Source organism: Aquarana catesbeiana, linkage group LG13, assembly GCF_042186555.1.
Source record: "Aquarana catesbeiana isolate 2022-GZ linkage group LG13, ASM4218655v1, whole genome shotgun sequence".
Lineage (NCBI taxonomy): Eukaryota > Metazoa > Chordata > Amphibia > Anura > Ranidae > Aquarana > Aquarana catesbeiana.
Window position 1 is genome coordinate 217,827,492 of NC_133336.1, and position 21,587 is coordinate 217,849,078.

A 21,587-nucleotide genomic window follows, 5' to 3' on the forward strand; every position below is an offset into this window, starting at 1 on the left:
CCGGGTCTGTACACCCGCTGTGCCCATTATGAGGGGTTCTCACCATCCCTGTGCTGAGTTCCTGGGTCTGTACACCCGCTGTGCCCATTATGAGGAGTTCTCACCACCCCTGTGCTGAGTTCCCGGGTCTGTACACCCGCTGTGCCCATTATGAGGAGTTCTCACCATCCCTGTGCTGAGTTCCCGGGTCTGTATACCCGCTGTGCCCATTATGAGGGGTTCCCACCATCCCTGTGCTGAGTTCCCGGGTCTGTATAGTCACTGAGAAGAGTCGGCAGATTGACTCATCACAATGCAGCTGATATGAGGGGCTCCACTCACAGAATACACATCAGCATGCGCACAGTGTGCCCCTCCCCGTTTCCTGGTCATGTGACTCACACAGTAAGAATTCTCGGAGTCGGAGAATAATAAAAAATACTTTATTATTGAGTTCATACATCTCAGCAGCTCTGAGCTCCTCCAATGAGAGAGAGAAGAGCTCTGACAACATGGCCGCCCGTCTTATTACAGTCTTCTTGGTCATTTAAATTACAGTCCGGGCAGCACGGGGCGCCCTCAGCTTTCTTGCATCAATGTGGAGGAGGGGCGCCCTCTGCTACTGGGGGAGAACCAGCCGTAGGCAGGTGGAGTGCATGCTGGGAGGACCACAGTGACTCCACCTGTGTTAGGACTGGGGGGGGGGAGGGGTTACAGTTCTGGAGAGGTGGGCATTCTGCCTGCAGGGGGTGGGGTTACGCCCCCCAATGATTGGCTAGTGGTTCGGCCCCGCCCCTCACTTCTGCCTTTTGTAGATCTTGAGGGCGAGGCCGAGGAAGATCTCCTTGGACAGGCCATTGGCATGCTGGGAGATGAGGGTTCGCAGACGCTGGTAGCTCTCCTCCTCGTACTGAGTGTAGACCGCCGACAGATCCAAATCCTCGTACAACGCCTTCACCCGCTGCACCTTCTCCGCCCCCTCCTGTCCGTAGTTCTCCTGTACAGAATGGGAAGAGTTAATCCTACAATCTGCCAATCAGGGTCAGAGGCCAGGGGAGAAGGGGTGGGGCCACAATCTTCCTCCAATCACAATCAGAGCCCAGAGGGAAAGGGGGGGGGGTCACAATCTTCCTCCAATCACAATCAGAGCCCAGAGGGAAGGGGTGGGGCCACAATCTTCCTCCAATCACAATCAGAGCCCAGAGGGAAAGGGGGGGGGTCACAATCTTCCTCCAATCACAATCAGAGCCCAGAGGGAAAGGGGGGGGGTCACAATCTTCCTCCAATCACAATCAGAGCCCAAAGGGAAAGGGGGGGGGGGTCACAATCTTCTTCCAATCACAATCAGAGCCCAGAGGGAAAGGGGGGGGGTCACAATCTTCTTCCAATCACAATCGGAGCCCAGAGGGAAAGGGGGGGGGGGGGGTCACAATCTTCCTCCAATCACAATCGGAGCCCAAAGGGAAGGGGTGGGGCCACAATCTTCCTCCAATCACAATCAGAGCCCAGAGGGAAGGGGTGGGGCCACAATCTTCCTCCAACCACAATCAGAGCCCAGAGGGAAGGTGGGAGGGGGGTTACAATTCTCCAATCAGAGCCTGGGGGGGGGTTTACAATCTTCCTCCAATCACAATCAGAGCCCAGAGGGAAAGGGGGTGGGGCCACAATCTTCCTCCAATCACAATCAGAGCCCAGAGGGAAGGGGGGGTTACAATCCTCCTCCAATCAGGGTCAGAGCCCAGAGGGAAGGGGAGGGGTTACAATCTTCCTCCAATCAGGGTTAAATCCAGAGGACAGGTAACCCCACTTCCTCCACCCAACAATCAGGGGTCAAAGTCCTGAGACTAGCTCCGCCCCCGCAGATTTCTCTCACCTCTAGGATCTTCCTTTGCTCCGGACTGACCCTCTTCAAGGCCTCCACCACCAGCCAGCCGCATTTATTGTCCTGGATATCTGTCCCAATCTTCCCCGTCACACTGGGGTCCCCATAACAGTCCAGATAGTCATCCTACAAGGGAAGCCAGAAGATCAACATAACAGCCAGGAAACCTCCACAATGGCAGCCTTTGTATTCGACCTATAGCAAAAATTACCAGCACTAGAACATTGCTAGATGAGCCTGCCAATGGCTGAGACAGAAGCCCCACCCACACACCAGATAGCCCCTCCCCCAGAACAACCCTGCATGCAGAAGCCCCACCCACACACCAGAGAGCCCCTCCCCCAGAACAACCCTGGAGAAAGCAGCCCCACCCACACCAGAGAGCCCCTCCCCCAGAACAACCCTGGAGAAAGCAGCCCCACCCACACCAGAGAGCCCCTCCCCCAGATCAACAACCCTGGAGACAGAAGCCCCACCCACACATCAGAGAGCCCCTCCCCAGAACAACCCTGGAGGCAGAAGCCCCACCCACCAGAGAGCCCCTCCCCCAGAACAACCCTGGAGAAAGCAGCCCCACCCACACCAGAGAGCCCCTCCCCCAGATCAACAACCCTGGAGACAGAAGCCCACTCAGCAGTCACAAAGAGGCCTCACTGGCCCCTCCCACACACCTGCCCCTCCCACCAACCTGATGCTCACCTGGATCTGGAAGAACTCGCCCATCTCCAGTAGGATGGTCCTGGCGTTGCCGTGTTCTTCCTCACCGTCTATGCCGGCCTGGAGGAGGAGAGATACGGGATGAGTGTTGGCAGGTATGCACCCTAGGCTGTAGCGCAGCACACACCCCGCGAGGGGAGGAAAAGGTATCCACCTCCAGCCATGTGACCACACCCACAACTCACCATGTACATGGCGGCAGCCACAGGAAGGTAGAAGGAGTAAAACGCCGTCTTGTATTTCACGATGGATTTATACCTGTCAGGAGAGAATAGTCCAATCATACCGGCAACCGACCAATGACAGCAAAGACACCGAGGAGAGCTCCGCCCATCTCTCACCTGGCCTCCGTGTATCTGTCCAAATCCACCTTCCCCGGCTGGGAGGTGATGAGGTCCAGAGCCTGGCCCAACTCTGTCTGGTAGGAGGTCTGCAAGAGACAAGAGAGATGAGACAGAGGGGGTGGAGGGAGGGGAAGAGGCAGGGAAGAAGAAAGAAGAGGAACAAGAAGGAAGAAGAAGATGAAGGGGAAAACTGGAAGAAAGAGCAGAAAAGAAGGAAGAGGAAAGGAAAAGATAAAAGGAAGAAGAGGAAAAGCTAGAAGGGAAAAAGCTGGAGGAGGAGGAAAGCTAGAAGGAAGAAGGGGAAAGGCTAGAAGGAAGAAGAGGAAAGGCTAGAAGGAAGAAGGGGAAAGGCTAGAAGGAAGAAGGGGAAAGGCTAGAAGGAAGAAGAGGAAAAGCTAGAAGGAAAAAGCTGGAGGAGGAGGAAAGCTAGAAGGAAGAAGGGGAAAGGTAGAAGGACGAAGGGGTAAGGTAAGGTAGAAGGAAGAAGGGGAAAAGCTAGAAGGAAGAAGAGGAAAAGCTAGAAGGAAGAAGAGGAAAGGTAGAAGGAAGAAGGGGAAAGGCTAGAAGGAAGAAGGGGAAAGGCTAGAAGGAAGAAGGGGAAAGGCTAGAAGGAAGAAGGGGAAAGGCTAGAAGGAAGATGGGGAAAGGCTAGAAGGAAGAGAAAGCTGGAAAGAAGAAGAGAAAAGCAGGAAGGAAGGAAGGAAGGAAGAGGAGAGAAGGTCACCTCCAGGAAGAGTTCCAGCAGGTTGAGGTAATACGGTTGTTGGCGACAATACTTCCTCAGCACACGGTATATACACGCCTCCAGCAAGAAGGAGTCATTGATGGCGTCCAATCCGATACCAGCCTGAGACAGAACACAGCAGAATCACAACCACTGCAGATAATCCATCATCATTATCCACCACCCCACCCCCACCATCATTATCATCCACCACCCCACCATCATCCTCTGCCTGCCCCTCTCCATCATACACCTCCACCATCATTATCATCCACCATCCCACCATCATACACCTCCACCATCATTATCATCCACCATCCCACCATCATACACCTCCACCATCATTATCATCCACCATCATTATCATCCACCTCCACCATCAGCCATGATGGAAGGCAGTGGCACCCCTCCCCCCAGCACCTCACCTGTTTGTACCAGCATGGCTGGCCACGGCGGGTCACAGAATTGTCCATGATGTCATCGGCCACCAGAAAAAAGGCCTGGAGCTGGAGAAGGATAGAAGGGGAGGAGTCAATCACATGACACATATCACCCCCATCCCCCCGGTGCAGCGCACTCACCAGCTCTACACACCAGCCCACTGCCAGCGCCCGTTGGATGTTGCCGTCCTTCTGCAGATCGGGTTCCACCATTTCCCGGAAGGCGGCCAGAACTGTCATCCCTCGGTTACACTTCCCCCCGGGGGCGTTGTACTCCAGGACCTGCGTGGGAGTGGGAGATGGTCACATGACAAGGCGGTGAGTGATGGGAGAGACCAGGGTGAGGGGGGGGGCTTACCTTTTGTAGGCGGGAAATGGCATCCCCCACCTCTGGGTGACCCCGATCCTCCGCTGTCAGATCCTGGACGATGGTCTGGAAGAAGCTGGAGAACTCCTGGAGCTTGGCCGACTCCTCTGAGGACTTGGTGCTGCTCATCTTGTCCACCTGGGGCGGGAAAATGGGAGGAGTCATCCTCATTCATCACTGACCCAACATCTTTACTCCTCCCCTCCCCCCAATCTGGACCACAGGTCTATGGGGAAGCTTCTCCCCTGGGGGCGTGGCTACAGAACTTCTGAGCAAGTGACCTCATGTCTATGGGGAAGCTCCTCCCCTAGGGGTGGGGCTAGGGAAGCTCTGACCAGGTGATGACCTCATGTCTACAAAGAGGTTTCTCCCCAGAGATAGGGCTATGCACCTGTGTCTATGAAGAAGCTCCACCCCTAGGGAGGGGCTAGGGAACACCTGGCTGGGCAATAACCTCAGGTCAATGAGGCTCCTCCCCAAGGGGTGGGGCTAGGAAACCTCCAACCAAGTGATCTCATATCTATGGAGAAGCTCCTCCCCTGGGGGCGGGTCTAGAGAATCTCTGATCTGGTAATGACCTCATATCTATGGGGAAGCTCCTCCCCCAGGGGTGTGGCCACGGAACATCTGACCATCATATCTATGGGGAAGCTCCTCCCCCATGGGTGTGGCCACAGAACCTCTGACTTCATATCTATGGGGAAGCTCCTCCCCCAGGGGTGTGGCCATAAAACATTTAACCTCATATCTATGGGGAAGCTCCTCCCTCCAAGGGTGTGGCCACAGAACATCTAACCTCATATCTATGGGGAAGCTCCTCCCCCCAGGGGTGTGGCCATGGAAACTCTGATTTCATATCTATGGGGAAGCTCCTCCCTCCAGGGGTGTGGCCATGGAACATCTGACCTCAAATTTATGGGGAAGCTCCTCCCCCTAGGGGTGAAGGGTCAGCTCCTCCCCCAGGGGTGTGGCCATAGAACATCTGACCTCATATCTATGTGGAAGCTCCTCCCCCAGGGGTGTGGCCACAGAACTTCTGACCTAATGTCTATGTGGAAGCTCCTCCCCCGGGGTGTGGCCACAGAACCTCTGGCCTCATATCTATGGGGAAGCTCCTCCCCCGGAGTGTGGCCACAGAACCTCTGGCCTCATATCTATGGGGAAGCTCCTCCCCCGGGGGCGGGGATAGGGAAGCTCTGACCTGTTAGAAGAATCCTCCATACAGCACATAGAAGCCCCGCCCACTCCTCATAGTTTCATAGTGGGGCGGAGCCAATGATGGGAGGGGCTGTCATGGCATCCCAGGACCCGCCCACAGAAGCGGTGCCACATTAGACGCACCGGAAGTCCCGTCCGCTCATCCCGGAAGTGACGGCGCTCCCCGCACAGCCCGGAGGGTCCCAGGGATCGGTGGGGCGGAGTTCTCCATTGCCCGGCGGTGGGCGGAGTCGCGGCGGCCAGCAGGGGGCGGAGCGTCACCCAGCGGCCTCTCAGCAGGAGGAGCCACATCCGGAGCTCGCCCGGGAACCCCGCCCACAGCAGGAGGAGGAGCCGGGGTCACGTGTTCTTCTACATCGCTTGTCCCCGCCCCTCATCGCTCCGCCCACACCCATCACTGTACTGGAAGTCCCCGCCCCTTCCCGAGCCGGTGTTCTGCCGAGAAAGTTCCGCTCGGCGGATTAGTTCCCCCCTGTACTGCGCATGCGCAGTAGAATCCGGCGGAAATAGCCGAAGCTAAATACAGAAGAAATTAGTGATGGGAAGTCCGGATCTTTTCAGTGAATCGGTTCATTTCAAACTACTCACTGAAATGAACCGATTCAATGAATGGATTCTTCGGTTCACTTGCTGAGTCTAATGACAAACAATATGAACCAAATCTCTGACTCAACCTCTTAAATGATTAGAATCAGAAGAATGATTCTTCACAGAAGGTTGGCAGTTCCTGGGGACATTTACTTGTATTTAGTTCCTTGCTCAGAGCACAATTTGTCAGATTAGTCAGCATCATCAATTTTGGTGACGCACAAAAAGCTGTGTAAATGAAAAGCGGGTTTTTGTGCGTGTGAACCTCATTCTGATGGGATAACTTCACAAGTTAACATTGCTAGCCATCAGATTTTTCCATAGCCTTTACAGCGCATGCACAGGAAAAATTATCGGATTTTACTACCGTGGTAGTAAAATCCAATCGTTAGGCTCCTTTCACACTTGTGCGACTTGAAAGTCGTGCAATTTTTGCCACTATTTTTACCGCTACTTTGATGTGATTTTGATGCGACTTGAAGCAATACCTATGTAATCTTGAGGTCTCTGCCTCAAGTCGCATCAAAATTGGACCAAAGTAGTGCAGTGACTACTTTGAAGTCGCTGTGACTTGAAGACGCACAGATATGAACGGTACTCATTGGAAATCATGAGGTACCACATGTCATGCGACTTTGTAGTCCCAAGTCACAGGACAAGTCACACAAGAGTGAAAGGGGCCTCATTACACACTGTAAAGTACTGGTGGTGACTCGTGGTTCTTTCAGTGTACTGTGTTCTAACAACTCCTAGGATTCTTTAACTCGGTGTACTGTGTGCTCCTGACTCTTGTTACAAGTTTGTATCCAGTTCCTGGGTGTCACTGTGCCTTCAGCACGCTGATTGGTTGCAGGGAGGGGCGGAGCTCTCACTCTAGGATCATATTACAAGGCCTGCTATGCTAGTATTGAGTGCATACTGAACAGTTTCAAACCAATCAGTTCAGTCAGAGGAATCGATTCAATCAGTTCATTGAAAAGTATCGATTCAAAAGAAAGATTCGTTCACGAACTGGACATCACTAGAAGAAATCATCTGTACACGGCGCCTGTAGTCGGGCCCCTCGCTGCGCTCTAGGGGAATAGAATAGAGATCAGCTGTACACGGCGCCTGTAGTCGGGCCCCTCGCTGCGCTCTAGCGGAATAGAATAGAGATCAGCTGTACACGGCGCCTGTAGTCGGGCCCCTCGCTGCGCTCTAGGGGAATAGAATAGAGATCATCTGTACACGGCGCCTGTAGTCGGGCCCCTCGCTGCGCTCTAGCGGAATAGAATAGAGATCAGCTGTACACGGCGCCTGTAGTCGGGCCCCTCGCTGCGCTCTAGCGGAATAGAATAGAGATCAGCTGTACACGGCGCCTGTAGTCGGGCCCCTCGCTGCGCTCTAGCGGAATAGAATAGAGATCAGCTGTACACGGCGCCTGTAGTCGGGCCCCTCGCTGCGCTCTAGGGGAATAGAATAGAGATCATCTGTACACGGCGCCTGTAGTCGGGCCCCTCGCTGCGCTCTAGCGGAATAGAATAGAGATCATCTGTACACGGCGCCTGTAGTCGGGCCCCTCGCTGCGCTCTAGCGGAATAGAATAGAGATCATCTGTACATGGCGCCTGTAGTCGGGCCCCTCGCTTCGCTCTAGCGGAATAGAATAGAGATCATCTGTACACGGCGCCTGTAGTCGGGCCCCTCGCTGCGCTCTAGGGGAATAGAATAGAGATCATCTGTACACGACGCCTGTAGTCGGGCCCCTCGCTGCGCTCTAGCGGAATAGAATAGAGATCATCTGTACATGGCGCCTGTAGTCGGGCCCCTCGCTGCGCTCTAGCGGAATAGAATAGAGATCAGCTGTACACAGGCGCCTGTAGTCGGGCCCCTCGCTGCGCTCTAGCGGAATAGAATAGAGATCATCTGTACATGGCGCCTGTAGTCGGGCCCCTCGCTGCGCTCTAGCGGAATAGAATAGAGATCATCTGTACATGGCGCCTGTAGTCGGGCCCCTCGCTTCGCTCTAGCGGAATAGAATAGAGATCATCTGTACACGGCGCCTGTAGTCGGGCCCCTCGCTGCGCTCTAGGGGAATAGAATAGAGATCAGCTGTACACGGCTCCTGTAGTCGGGCCCCTCGCTGCGCTCTAGGGGAATAGAATAGAGATCATCTGTACACGGCGCCTGTAGTCGGGCCCCTCGCTGCGCTCTAGGGGAATAGAATAGAGATCATCTGTACACGGCGCCTGTAGTCGGGCCCCTCGCTGCGCTCTAGCGGAATAGAATAGAGATCATCTGTACACGGCGCCTGTAGTCGGGCCCCTCGCTGCGCTCTAGCGGAATAGAATAGAGATCATCTGTACACGGCGCCTGTAGTCGGGCCCCTCGCTGCGCTCTAGGGGAATAGAATAGAGATCATCTGTACACGGCGCCTGTAGTCGGGCCCCTCGCTGCGCTCTAGCGGAATAGAATAGAGATCAGCTGTACACGACACCTGTAGTCGGGCCCCTCGCTGCGCTCTAGGGGAATAGAATAGAGATCATCTGTACACGGCGCCTGTAGTCGGGCCCCTCGCTTCGCTCTAGGGGAATAGAATAGAGATCAGCTGTACACGGCGCCTGTAGTCGGGCCCCTCGCTTCGCTCTAGGGGAATAGAATAGAGATCAGCTGTACACGGCGCCTGTAGTCGGGCCCCTCGCTGCGCTCTAGGGGAATAGAATAGAGATCATCTGTACACGACGCCTGTAGTCGGGCCCCTCGCTTCGCTCTAGGGGAATAGAATAGAGATCAGCTGTACACGGCGCCTGTAGTCGGGCCCCTCGCTGCGCTCTAGCGGAATAGAATAGAGATCATCTGTACACGGCGCCTGTAGTCGGGCCCCTCGCTGCGCTCTAGCGGAATAGAATAGAGATCATCTGTACACGGCGCCTGTAGTCGGGCCCCTCGCTGCGCTCTAGCGGAATAGAATAGAGATCATCTGTACATGGCGCCTGTAGTCGGGCCCCTCGCTTCGCTCTAGCGGAATAGAATAGAGATCATCTGTACACGGCGCCTGTAGTCGGGCCCCTCGCTGCGCTCTAGGGGAATAGAATAGAGATCATCTGTACACGACGCCTGTAGTCGGGCCCCTCGCTGCGCTCTAGCGGAATAGAATAGAGATCATCTGTACATGGCGCCTGTAGTCGGGCCCCTCGCTGCGCTCTAGCGGAATAGAATAGAGATCAGCTGTACACAGGCGCCTGTAGTCGGGCCCCTCGCTGCGCTCTAGCGGAATAGAATAGAGATCATCTGTACATGGCGCCTGTAGTCGGGCCCCTCGCTGCGCTCTAGCGGAATAGAATAGAGATCATCTGTACATGGCGCCTGTAGTCGGGCCCCTCGCTTCGCTCTAGCGGAATAGAATAGAGATCATCTGTACACGGCGCCTGTAGTCGGGCCCCTCGCTGCGCTCTAGGGGAATAGAATAGAGATCAGCTGTACACGGCTCCTGTAGTCGGGCCCCTCGCTGCGCTCTAGGGGAATAGAATAGAGATCATCTGTACACGGCGCCTGTAGTCGGGCCCCTCGCTGCGCTCTAGGGGAATAGAATAGAGATCATCTGTACACGGCGCCTGTAGTCGGGCCCCTCGCTGCGCTCTAGCGGAATAGAATAGAGATCATCTGTACACGGCGCCTGTAGTCGGGCCCCTCGCTGCGCTCTAGCGGAATAGAATAGAGATCATCTGTACACGGCGCCTGTAGTCGGGCCCCTCGCTGCGCTCTAGGGGAATAGAATAGAGATCATCTGTACACGGCGCCTGTAGTCGGGCCCCTCGCTGCGCTCTAGCGGAATAGAATAGAGATCAGCTGTACACGACACCTGTAGTCGGGCCCCTCGCTGCGCTCTAGGGGAATAGAATAGAGATCATCTGTACACGGCGCCTGTAGTCGGGCCCCTCGCTTCGCTCTAGGGGAATAGAATAGAGATCAGCTGTACACGGCGCCTGTAGTCGGGCCCCTCGCTTCGCTCTAGGGGAATAGAATAGAGATCAGCTGTACACGGCGCCTGTAGTCGGGCCCCTCGCTGCGCTCTAGGGGAATAGAATAGAGATCATCTGTACACGACGCCTGTAGTCGGGCCCCTCGCTTCGCTCTAGGGGAATAGAATAGAGATCAGCTGTACACGGCGCCTGTAGTCGGGCCCCTCGCTGCGCTCTAGCGGAATAGAATAGAGATCATCTGTACACGGCGCCTGTAGTCGGGCCCCTCGCTGCGCTCTAGGGGAATAGAATAGAGATCAGCTGTACACGGCGCCTGTAGTCGGGCCCCTCGCTGCGCTCTAGGGGAATAGAATAGAGATCAGCTGTACACGGCGCCTGTAGTCGGGCCCCTCGCTGCGCTCGGCTCTTTTAGATTCCCCCTCTGGGTACACTTGGATGGAGGACCCAGAGCGCCGTGTAGATTGAAGATTTTCATCTTCGGCTGTTTTCGGCGGCTCCTGGTCATTCGTATCCGGTGTCTTACCGAGAATGTTCCCTCGGCGGATAAGTCCCCCGCTGTACTGCGCAGTACATACTACTGTCAGCCCCCGGAGATATCCGAACCTCAAACCCTTCAATCAGCTGTACACTGCGCCTGGGTCCAGGTTCCTTCCCCACCATCCAAGTGTACCTAGAGGGGGAATCTAACAGTGCCGAGCGCAGCGAGGGGCCCGACTACAGGCGCCGTGTACAGATGATTGTCACCTTCGGCTATTTCCACCGGATCCGCCTGCGCAGTAGAGGGGGGAACTTTCTCGGCAGAACACCGGAAGCAGCCAGTGAAGACACGGTGACCAATCAGAGGGCGGAGTCCTGAGGGGGAGGAGAGAGAGGAGGGGGAGGAGCAAAGACCTATAGTTTAGGGCTCTGTTGTGGAACTACATGTCCCATCATCCCTCTGCCTGTGGGAGGAGTCAGGATTGCAACTGTCATCCTTGCAAAGCCTCCTGGGACTTGTAGTTCCGCAACAGCTGGAGGCCGGTTTTTGTCACATACGGCGACCCGCTTGAGTGCGCATGCGCGACTCAGATTAGGCGACCCTTTAGAGAATGTGTAACGGAAGCGAAGTTCGGTCGCCGCCATCTTGGTACACCCCGCACTCCTCCATAGTAAGGATACACTGAGAAGGGGGAAAGCGGACATCTTGGTACACCCACCAGAGTTTTACATTTTACACTTATTTGTAGCAGTAAAGTGAGTTTATATCGTGATATTCAGGATTCAGAACTCCGTCTGAAGCAACGAACTTCTGTGAGATCCGCAGGTTTGCCACTACTTCTAAAATCCAACATCTAACCAATCAGACGGAGTTCTGAGTCCTGAATATTACGATAGAAACTCACTTTACTGCTACAAATAAGTGTAAAATGTAAAACTCCGGTGGGTGTACCAAGATGTCCGCTTTCCCCCTTCTCAGTGTATCCTTACTATGGAGAAGTGCGGGGTGTACCAAGATGTCCACTTTCCCCCTTCTCAGTGTATCCTTACTATGGAGAAGTGCCGGGTGTACCAAGATGGCGGCAACTGAACGTCACTTCCCTGACGGTTTTAGTGTGCTCCTTTGTCCTAAAACTGTTGGAACGTATATGGCAGCATCGAAGAGAGGAGGGAAGAGAGGAGGGAGAGAGAGAGGAGAGAGAGAGGGAGGGAGAGAGGGAGGGGAGAGAGGGAGGGGAGAGGGAGGGGAGAGAGGGAGGGGAGAGGGAGGGAGAGAGGGAGGGAGAGAGGGAGGGAGGGAGAGGAGACTCATCATCATCTCTTCATACTGATCACATAGGAAGGACTCCGGATCATCACCCCCCGACCTTCATATGTCTGATGTATAAAGGGGGGCGGGGAGAACCCTACAAGTACACGAGGGGCGGGACTACCAGAGTCACACCTGTGATGATATTCCACCACTATAGGGGGCCAGCGGGGTCCTAATCTCAGTTCTAAGGGGAGAACATCCATCACTGACAGTTTTCCCCTCCCCCACCTCCTCTTCTGTCCCCTCCCCCCACCTCTCTCCCCTCCCCCCTCCTCACCTCTCCCCTTCCAACACCTCTTCTATCCCCCCTCCTCACCTGTCCCCTCCCCCCACCTCTCTCCCCTCCCCCTCCTCAAATGTTCCCTCCCCCACCTGTCCCCTTCTCTCTCTCTCTCTCCCCTCCCCCCAACTCTTCTGTCCCCTCCTCTCCACCTCACCTGCCCCCTCCTCCTCCTGTCATCCCCCTCCCCCTCCTGTCATCCCCACCCCCCACCTGTCCCCTCCTTCTGTCATCCCCATCCCTCACCTGTCCCCTCCCCCTCCTGTCATCCCCATCCCTCACCTGTCCCCTCCCCCTCCCGTTATCCCCATCCCTCACCTGTCCCCTCCCGTCATCCTCATCCTTCACCTGTCCCCTCCCGTCATCCCCATCCCTCACTTGTCCCCTCACGTCATCCCCATCCCTCACCTGTCCCCTCCCGTCATCCCCATCCTTCACCTGTCCCCTCCCGTCATCCCCATCCCTCACCTGTCCCCTCCCCCTCCTGTCATCCCCATCCCTCACCTGTCCCCTCCTCCTGTCATCCCCATCCCTCACCTGTGCCCTCCCCTCCTGTCACCCCCATCCCTCACCTGTCCCCTCCTGTCATCCCCATCCCTCACCTGTCCCCTCCCCCTCCTGTCATCCCCATCCCTCACCTGTCCCCTCCCCCTTCTGTCATCCCCATCCCTCACCTGTCCCCTCCCCCTTCTGTCATCCCTATCCCTCACCTGTCCCCTCCTCCTCCCTCACCTGTCCCCTCCTCCTGTCATCCCCATCCCTCACCTGTCCCCTCCCCCTCCTGTCATCCCCATCCCTCACCTGTCCCCTCCTCCTGTCATCCCCATCCCTCACCTGTCCCCTCCCCCTCCTGTCATCCCCATCCCTCACCTGTCCCCTCCTCCTGTCATCCCCATCCCTCACCTGTCCCCTCCTCCTGTCATCCCCATCCCTCACCTGTCCCCTCCCCCTCCTGTCATCCCCATCCCTCACCTGTCCCCTCCCGTCATCCCCATCCCTCACCTGTCCCCTCCCCCTCCTGTCATCCCCATCCCTCACCTGTCCCCTCCCCCTCCTATCATCCCCATCCCTCACCTGTCCCCTCCTCCTGTCATCCCCATCCCTCACCTGTCCCCTCCCCCTCCTGTCATCCCCATCCCTCACCTGTCCCCTCCCCTTTCTGTCATCCCCATCCCTCACCTGTCCCCTCCCCCTCCTGTCATCCCCATCCCTCACCTGTCCCCTCCCGTCATCCCCATCCCTCACCTGTCCCCTCCCGTCATCCCCATCCCTCACCTGTCCCCTCCCGTCATCCCCATCCCTCACCTGTCCCCTCCCGTCATCCCCATCCCTCACCTGTCTCCTCCCCCTCTTGTCATCCCCATCCCTCACCTGTCCCCTCCCCCTCCTGTCATCCCCATCCCTCACCTGTCCCCTCCCCCTCCTGTCATCCCCATCCCTCACCTGTCCCCTCCTCCTGTCATCCCCATCCCTCACCTGTCCCCTCCTATCATCCCCATCCCTCACCTGTCCCCTCCTCCCGTCATCCCCATCCCTCACCTGTCCCCTCCTCCCGTCATCCCCATCCCTCACCTGTCCCCTCCTCCCGTCATCCCCATCCCTCACCTGTCCCCTCCTCCCGTCATCCCCATCCCTCACCTGTCCCCTCCTCCCGTCATCCCCATCCCTCACCTGTCCCCTCCTCCCGTCATCCCCATCCCTCACCTGTCCCCTCCTGTCATCCCCATCCCTCACCTGTCCCCTCCTCCCGTCATCCCCATCCCTCACCTGTCCCCTCCTCCCGTCATCCCCATCCCTCACCCGTCCCCTCCTCCTGTCATCCCCATCCCTCACCCGTCCCCTCCTCCCGTCATCCCCATCCCTCACCCGTCCCCTCCTCCTGTCATCCCCATCCCTCACCTGTCCCCTCCCGTCATCCCCATCCTCACCTGTCCCCTCCCGTCATCCCCATCCCTCACCTGTCCCCTCCCGTCATCCCCATCCCTCACCTGTCTCCTCCCCCTCTTGTCATCCCCATCCCTCACCTGTCCCCTCCCCCTCCTGTCATCCCCATCCCTCACCTGTGCCCTCCTCCTGTCATCCCCATCCCTCACCTGTCCCCTCCTCCTGTCATCCCCATCCCTCACCTGTCCCCTCCCCCTCCTGTCACCCCCATCCCTCACCTGTCCCCTCCTATCATCCCCATCCCTCACCTGTCCCCTCCCGTCATCCCCATCCCTCACCTGTCCCCTCCTGTCATCCCCATCCCTCACCTGTCCCCTCCCCCTCCTGTCATCCCCATCCCTCACCTGTCCCCCTCCCCCTCCTGTCATCCCCATCCCTCACCTGTCCCCTCCCCCTCCTGTCATCCCCATCCCTCACCTGTCCCCTCCCCCTCCTGTCATCCCCATCCCTCACCTGTCCCCTCCTCCCGTCATCCCCATCCCTCACCTGTCCCCTCCTCCCGTCATCCCCATCCCTCACCTGTCCCCTCCTCCCGTCATCCCCATCCCTCACCTGTCCCCTCCCCCTCCTGTCATCCCCATCCCTCACCTGTCCCCTCCTCCCGTCATCCCCATCCCTCACCCGTCCCCCTCCTCCCGTCATCCCCATCCCTCACCTGTCCCCTCCCGTCATCCCCATCCCTCACCTGTCTCCTCCCCCTCTTGTCATCCCCATCCCTCACCTGTCCCCTCCCCCTCCTGTCATCCCCATCCCTCACCTGTGCCCTCCTCCTGTCATCCCCATCCCTCACCTGTCCCCTCCTCCTGTCATCCCCATCCCTCACCTGTCCCCTCCCCCCTCCTGTCACCCCCATCCCTCACCTGTCCCCTCCTGTCATCCCCATCCCTCACCTGTCCCCTCCCGTCATCCCCATCCCTCACCTGTCCCCTCCCCCTCCTGTCATTCCCATCCCTCACCTGTCCCCTCCTCCTGTCATCCCCATCCCTCACCTGTCCCCTCCCCCTCCTGTCATCCCCATCCCTCACCTGTCCCCTCCCCCTCCTGTCATCCCCATCCCTCACCTGTCCCCTCCTCCCGTCATCCCCATCCCTCACCTGTCCCCTCCTCCCGTCATCCCCCATCCCTCACCTGTCCCCTCCTGTCATCCCCATCCCTCACCTGTCCCCTCCTCCTCCTGTCATCCCCATCCCTCACCTGTCCCCTCCCCCTCCTGTCATCCCCATCCCTCACCTGTCCCCTCCTCCTCCTGTCATCCCCATCCCTCACCTGTCCCCTCCTCCTCCTGTCATCCCCATCCCTCACCTGTCCCCTCCTCCTCCCTCACCTGTCCCCTCCCCCTCCTGTCATCCCCATCCCTCACCTGTCCCCTCCTCCTCCCTCACCTGTCCCCTCCCCCTCCTGTCATCCTCATCCCTCACCTGTCCCCTCCCCCCTCCCTGTCATCCCCATCCCTCACCTGTCCCCTCCTCCTCCTGTCATCCCCATCCCTCACCTGTCCCCTCCTCCTCCCTCACCTGTCCCCTCCCCCTCCTGTCATCCCCATCCCTCACCTGTCCCCTCCTCCTCCTGTCATCCCCATCCCTCACCTGTCCCCTCCTCCTCCCTCACCTGTCCCCTCCTCCTCCTGTCATCCCCATCCCTCACCTGTCCCCTCCTCCTCCTGTCATCCCCATCCCTCACCTGTCCCCTCCTCCTCCCTCACCTGTCCCCTCCCCCTCCTGTCATCCCCATCCCTCACCTGTCCCCTCCTCCCTCACCTGTCCCCCTCCCCCTCCTGTCATCCCCATCCCTCACCTGTCCCCTCCCCTCCTGTCATCCCCATCCCTCACCTGTCCCCTCCTCCTCCTGTCATCCCCCATCCCTCACCTGTCCCCTCCTCCTCCTGTCATCCCCATCCCTCACCTGTCCCCTCCTCCTCCCTCACCTGTCCCCTCCCCCTCCTGTCATCCCCATCCCTCACCTGTCCCCTCCTCCTCCTGTCATCCCCATCCCTCACCTGTCCCCTCCTCCTCCCGTCATCCCCATCCCTCACCTGTCCCCTCCCCTCCTGTCATCCCCATCCCTCACCTGTCCCCTCCTCCTCCTGTCATCCCCATCCCTCACCTGTCCCCCTCCCCCTCCTGTCATCCCCATCCCTCACCTGTCCCCCTCCTCCTCCTGTCATCCCCATCCCTCACCTGTCCCCTCCTCCTCCTGTCATCCCCATCCCTCACCTGTCCCCTCCTCCTCCCTCACCTGTCCCCTCCCCCTCCTGTCATCCCCATCCCTCACCTGTCCCCTCCCCCTCCTGTCATCCCCATCCCTCACCTGTCCCCTCCTCCTCCCTCACCTGTCCCCTCCCCCTCCTGTCATCCCCATCCCTCACCTGTCCCCTCCTCCTCCCTCACCTGTCCCCTCCCCCTCCTGTCATCCCCATCCCTCACCTGTCCCCTCCCCCTCCTGTCATCCCCATCCCTCACCTGTCCCCTCCTCCTCCCTCACCTGTCCCCTCCCCCTCCTGTCATCCCCATCCCTCACCTGTCCCCTCCTCCTCCTGTCATCCCCATCCCTCACCTGTCCCCTCCTCCTCCCTCACCTGTCCCCTCCTCCTCCTGTCATCCCCATCCCTCACCTGTCCCCTCCTCCTCCTGTCATCCCCATCCCTCACCTGTCCCCTCCTCCTCCCTCACCTGTCCCCTCCCCCTCCTGTCATCCCCATCCCTCACCTGTCCCCTCCTCCCTCACCTGTCCCCTCCCCCTCCTGTCATCCCCATCCCTCACCTGTCCCCTCCCCCTCCTGTCATCCCCATCCCTCACCTGTCCCCTCATCCTCCTGTCATCCCCATCCCTCACCTGTCCCCTCATCCTCCTGTCATCCCCATCCCTCACCTGTCCCCTCATCCTCCTGTCATCCCCATCCCTCACCTGTCCCCTCCTCCTCCTGTCATCCCCATCCCTCACCTGTCCCCTCCTCCTCCTGTCATCCCCATCCCTCACCTGTCCCTCCTCCTCCTGTCATCCCCATCCCTCACCTGTCCCCTCCTCCTCCCTCACCTGTCCCCTCCCCCTCCTGTCATCCCCATCCCTCACCTGTCCCCTCCTCCTCCTGTCATCCCCATCCCTCACCTGTCCCCTCCTCCTCCCTCACCTGTCCCCTCCTCCTCCTGTCATCCCCATCCCTCACCTGTCCCCTCCCCCTCCTGTCATCCCCATCCCTCACCTGTCCCCTCCTCCTCCTGTCATCCCCATCCCTCACCTGTCCCCTCCCCCTCCTGTCATCCCCATCCCTCACCTGTCCCCTCCCCCTCCTGTCATCCCCATCCCTCACCTGTCCCCCTCCTCCTCCTGTCATCCCCATCCCTCACCTGTCCCCTCCTCTCCCTCACCCCCATCCCTCACCTGTCCCCTCCTCCTCCCTCACCTGTCCCCTCCCCCTCCTGTCATCCCCATCCCTCACCTGTCCCCTCCTCCTCCCTCACCTGTCCCCCTCCTCCTCCTGTCATCCCCATCCCTCACCTGTCCCCTCCTCCTCCCTCACCTGTCCCCTCCCCCTCCTGTCATCCCCATCCCTCACCTGTCCCCTCCTCCTCCTGTCATCCCCATCCCTCACCTGTCCCCTCCTCCTCCCTCACCTGTCCCCTCCCCCTCCTGTCATCCCCATCCCTCACCTGTCCCCCTCCCCCTCCTGTCATCCCCATCCCTCACCTGTCCCCTCCTCCTCCTGTCATCCCCATCCCTCACCTGTCCCCCTCCTCCTCCCTCACCTGTCCCCTCCCCCTCCTGTCATCCCCATCCCTCACCTGTCCCCTCCCCCCTCCTGTCATCCCCATCCCTCACCTGTCCCCTCCTCCTCCTGTCATCCCCATCCCTCACCTGTCCCCTCCCCCTCCTGTCATCCCCATCCCTCACCTGTCCCCTCCCCCTCCTGTCATCCCCATCCCTCACCTGTCCCCCTCCTCCTCCCTCACCTGTCCCCTCCCCCTCCTGTCATCCCCATCCCTCACCTGTCCCCTCCCCCTCCTGTCATCCCCATCCCTCACCTGTCCCCTCCTCCTCCTGTCATCCCCATCCCTCACCTGTCCCCTCCTCCTCCCTCACCTGTCCCCTCCCCCTCCTGTCATCCCCATCCCTCACCTGTCCCCTCCCCCTCCTGTCATCCCCATCCCTCACCTGTCCCCTCCTCCTGTCATCCCCATCCCTCACCTGTCCCCTCCTCCTCCCTCACCTGTCCCCTCCCCCTCCTGTCATCCCCATCCCTCACCTGTCCCCTCCCCCTCCTGTCATCCCCATCCCTCATCTGTCCCCTCATCCTCCTGTCATCCCCATCCCTCACCTGTCCCCTCCCCCTCCTGTCATCCCCATCCCTCACCTGTCCCCTCCTCCTCCTGTCATCCCCATCCCCTCACCTGTCCCCTCCTCCTCCCTCACCTGTCCCCTCCCCCTCCTGTCATCCCCATCCCTCACCTGTCCCCTCCCCCTCCTGTCATCCCCATCCCTCACCTGTCCCCTCCTCCTCCTGTCATCCCCATCCCTCACCTGTCCCCTCCTCCTCCTGTCATCCCCATCCCTCACCTGTCCCCTCCTCCTCCCTCACCTGTCCCCTCCCCCTCCTGTCATCCCCATCCCTCACCTGTCCCCTCCCCCTCCTGTCATCCCCCATCCCTCACCTGTCCCCTCCCCCTCCTGTCATCCCCATCCCTCACCTGTCCCCTCATCCTCCTGTCATCCCCATCCCTCACCTGTCCCCTCATCCTCCTGTCATCCCCATCCCTCACCTGTCCCCTCATCCTCCTGTCATCCCCATCCCTCACCTGTCCCCTCATCCTCCTGTCATCCCCATCCCTCACCTGTCCCCTCATCCTCCTGTCATCCCCATCCCTCACCTGTCCCCTCCTCCTCCTGTCATCCCCATCCCTCACCTGTCCCCTCCTCCTCCTGTCATCCCCATCCCTCACCTGTCCCCTCCTCCTCCCTCACCTGTCCCCTCCCCCTCCTGTCATCCCCATCCCTCACCTGTCCCCTCCCCCTCCTGTCATCCCCATCCCTCACCTGTCCCCTCCCCCTCCTGTCATCCCCATCCCTCACCTGTCCCCTCCCCCTCCTGTCATCCCCATCCCTCACCTGTCCCCTCCCCCGCCTGTCATCCCCATCCCTCACCTGTCCCCTCCTCCTCCTGTCATCCCCATCCCTCACCTGTCCCCTCCTCCTCCTGTCATCCCCATCCCTCACCTGTCCCCTCCCCCTCCTGTCATCCCAATCCCTCACCTGTCCCCCTCCTCCTCCTGTCATCCCCATCCCTCACCTGTCCCCTCCCCCTCCTGTCATCCCCATCCCTCACCTGTCCCCCTCATCCTCCTGTCATCCCCATCCCTCACCTGCCCCTCCTCCTCCTGTCATCCCCATCCCTCACCTGTCCCCTCCCCCTCCTGTCATCCCCATCCCTCACCTGTCCCCTCCCCCTCCTGTCATCCCCATCCCTCACCTGTCCCCTCCCCCTCCTGTCATCCCCATCCCTCACCTGTCCCCTCCTCCTCCTGTCATCCCCATCCCTCACCTGTCCCCTCCTCCTCCTGTCATCCCCATCCCTCACCTGTCCCCTCCTCCTCCTGTCATCCCCATCCCTCACCTGTCCCCTCCTCCTCCTGTCATCCCCATCCCTCACCTGTCCCCTCCTCCTCCCTCACCTGTCCCCTCCCCCTCCTGTCATCCCCATCCCTCACCTGTCCCCTCCCCCTCCTGTCATCCCCATCCCTCACCTGTCCCCTCCTCCTCCTGTCATCCCCATCCCTCACCTGTCCCCTCCTCCTCCTGTCATCCCCCATCCCTCACCTGTCCCCTCCTCCCTCCCTCACCTGTCCCCTCCCCCTCCTGTCATCCCCATCCCTCACCTGTCCCCTCCCCCTCCTGTCATCCCCATCCCTCACCTGTCCCCTCCCCCTCCTGTCATCCCCATCCCTCACCTGTCCCCTCATCCTCCTGTCATCCCCATCCCTCACCTGTCCCCTCATCCTCCTGTCATCCCCATCCCTCACCTGTCCCCTCATCCTCCTGTCATCCCCATCCCTCACCTGTCCCCTCATCCTCCTGTCATCCCCATCCCTCACCTGTCCCCCTCATCCTCCTGTCATCCCCATCCCTCACCTGTCCCCTCCTCCTCCTGTCATCCCCCATCCCTCACCTGTCCCCTCCTCCTCCTGTCATCCCCATCCCTCACCTGTCCCCTCCTCCTCCCTCACCTGTCCCCTCCCCCTCCTGTCATCCCCATCCCTCACCTGTCCCCTCCCCCTCCTGTCATCCCCATCCCTCACCTGTCCCCTCCCCCTCCTGTCATCCCCATCCCTCACCTGTCCCCTCCCCCTCCTGTCATCCCCATCCCTCACCTGTCCCCTCCCCCTCCTGTCATCCCCATCCCTCACCTGTCCCCTCCTCCTCCTGTCATCCCCATCCCTCACCTGTCCCCCACTCCTCCTCCTCCTGTCATCCCCATCCCCTCACCTGTCCCCTCCCCCTCCTGTCATCCCAATCCCTCACCTGTCCCCTCCTCCTCCTGTCATCCCCATCCCTCACCTGTCCCCTCCCCCTCCTGTCATCCCCATCCCTCACCTGTCCCCTCATCCTCCTGTCATCCCCATCCCTCACCTGCCCCTCCTCCTCCTGTCATCCCCATCCCTCACCTGTCCCCTCATCCTCCTGTCATCCCCATCCCTCACCTGTCCCCTCCCCCTCCTGTCATCCCCATCCCTCACCTGTCCCCTCCCCCTCCTGTCATCCCCATCCCTCACCTGTCCCCCTCCCCCTCCTGTCATCCCCATCCCTCACCTGTCCCCTCCCCCTCCTGTCATCCCCATCCCTCACCTGTCCCCTCCTCCTCCTGTCATCCCCATCCCTCACCTGTCCCCTCCCCCTCCTGTCATCCCCATCCCTCACCTGTCCCCTCCCCCTCCTGTCATCCCCATCCCTCACCTGTCCCCTCCTCCTCCTGTCATCCCCATCCCTCACCTGTCCCCTCCTCCTCCTGTCATCCCCATCCCTCACCTCTCTCCGGGTTCCTCTCAGTCGGTCTCGTCCATCTCCAGATCTCTCCATTTATACAGCCGGCTTCTCCTGTCCCCGCCCCCTTCTCGCAGTGTATGTCGGGATTGTAGTTCCTCGGGCGCTCCGCCCATCACTTCTCACACAGAGCGAACTACATTTCCCGACACACCCCGCGGCCGCGTGCTTCCTCACCTCACCGCCTCTGATTGGTCCGCCGCATCGTGTCAGGATGGTCCACCGACACCTCCGCCAATCCCCTTTATCGGCCTGCCTGGAGACCACGCCCGCCCCTCGCCTCTGCCAATCATCTTCATGGGCCGAGAACACGCCCTCCAGAGAC

At 59.5% G+C, this 21,587-nt stretch overlaps 1 protein-coding gene across 3 annotated transcripts; it reads right to left on the reverse strand.

Annotated features, from left to right (window-relative positions):
* Positions 1–400: 400 nt before the first annotated feature.
* Positions 401–21,403, reverse strand: FDPS (farnesyl diphosphate synthase). Of its 3 annotated transcripts, none has more exons than XM_073608826.1 (10): positions 21,248–21,403; positions 4,445–4,591; positions 4,228–4,368; positions 4,072–4,152; positions 3,647–3,769; positions 2,920–3,008; positions 2,764–2,836; positions 2,561–2,638; positions 1,853–1,987; positions 401–976 (listed from the first exon to the last, which is right to left on the reverse strand). In XM_073608826.1, the coding sequence occupies exons 1-10, from the start codon at positions 21,296–21,298 to the stop codon at positions 776–778; spliced, it is 1,119 nt and encodes a 372-aa protein (XP_073464927.1). In that variant the 5' UTR covers positions 21,299–21,403; the 3' UTR covers positions 401–775. The 3 variants fall into 3 exon arrangements, with proteins under 3 accessions (XP_073464927.1, XP_073464926.1, XP_073464928.1); XM_073608825.1 differs by lacking the exon at positions 21,248–21,403 and adding an exon at positions 5,795–6,018; XM_073608827.1 differs by lacking the exon at positions 21,248–21,403 and adding an exon at positions 5,655–5,770.
* Between the last annotated feature and the right edge of the window lie 184 nt (positions 21,404–21,587).

What these genes read in the sequence shown, in the direction of transcription:
- FDPS (XM_073608825.1), bottom strand. Translation starts at nt 5,962, where the DNA reads ATGTGGCTCCTCCTGCTGAGAGGCCGCTGGGTGACGCTCCGCCCCCTG. An exon ending in CCATTTCCCGCCTACAAAAG is followed by an intron (nt 4,369 to 4,444) that starts GTAAGCCCCCCC and finishes ACTCCCACGCAG; the next exon opens with GTCCTGGAGTACAACGCCCC. An exon ending in TGGGCTGGTGTGTAGAGCTG is followed by an intron (nt 4,153 to 4,227) that starts GTGAGTGCGCTG and finishes ATCCTTCTCCAG; the next exon opens with CTCCAGGCCTTTTTTCTGGT.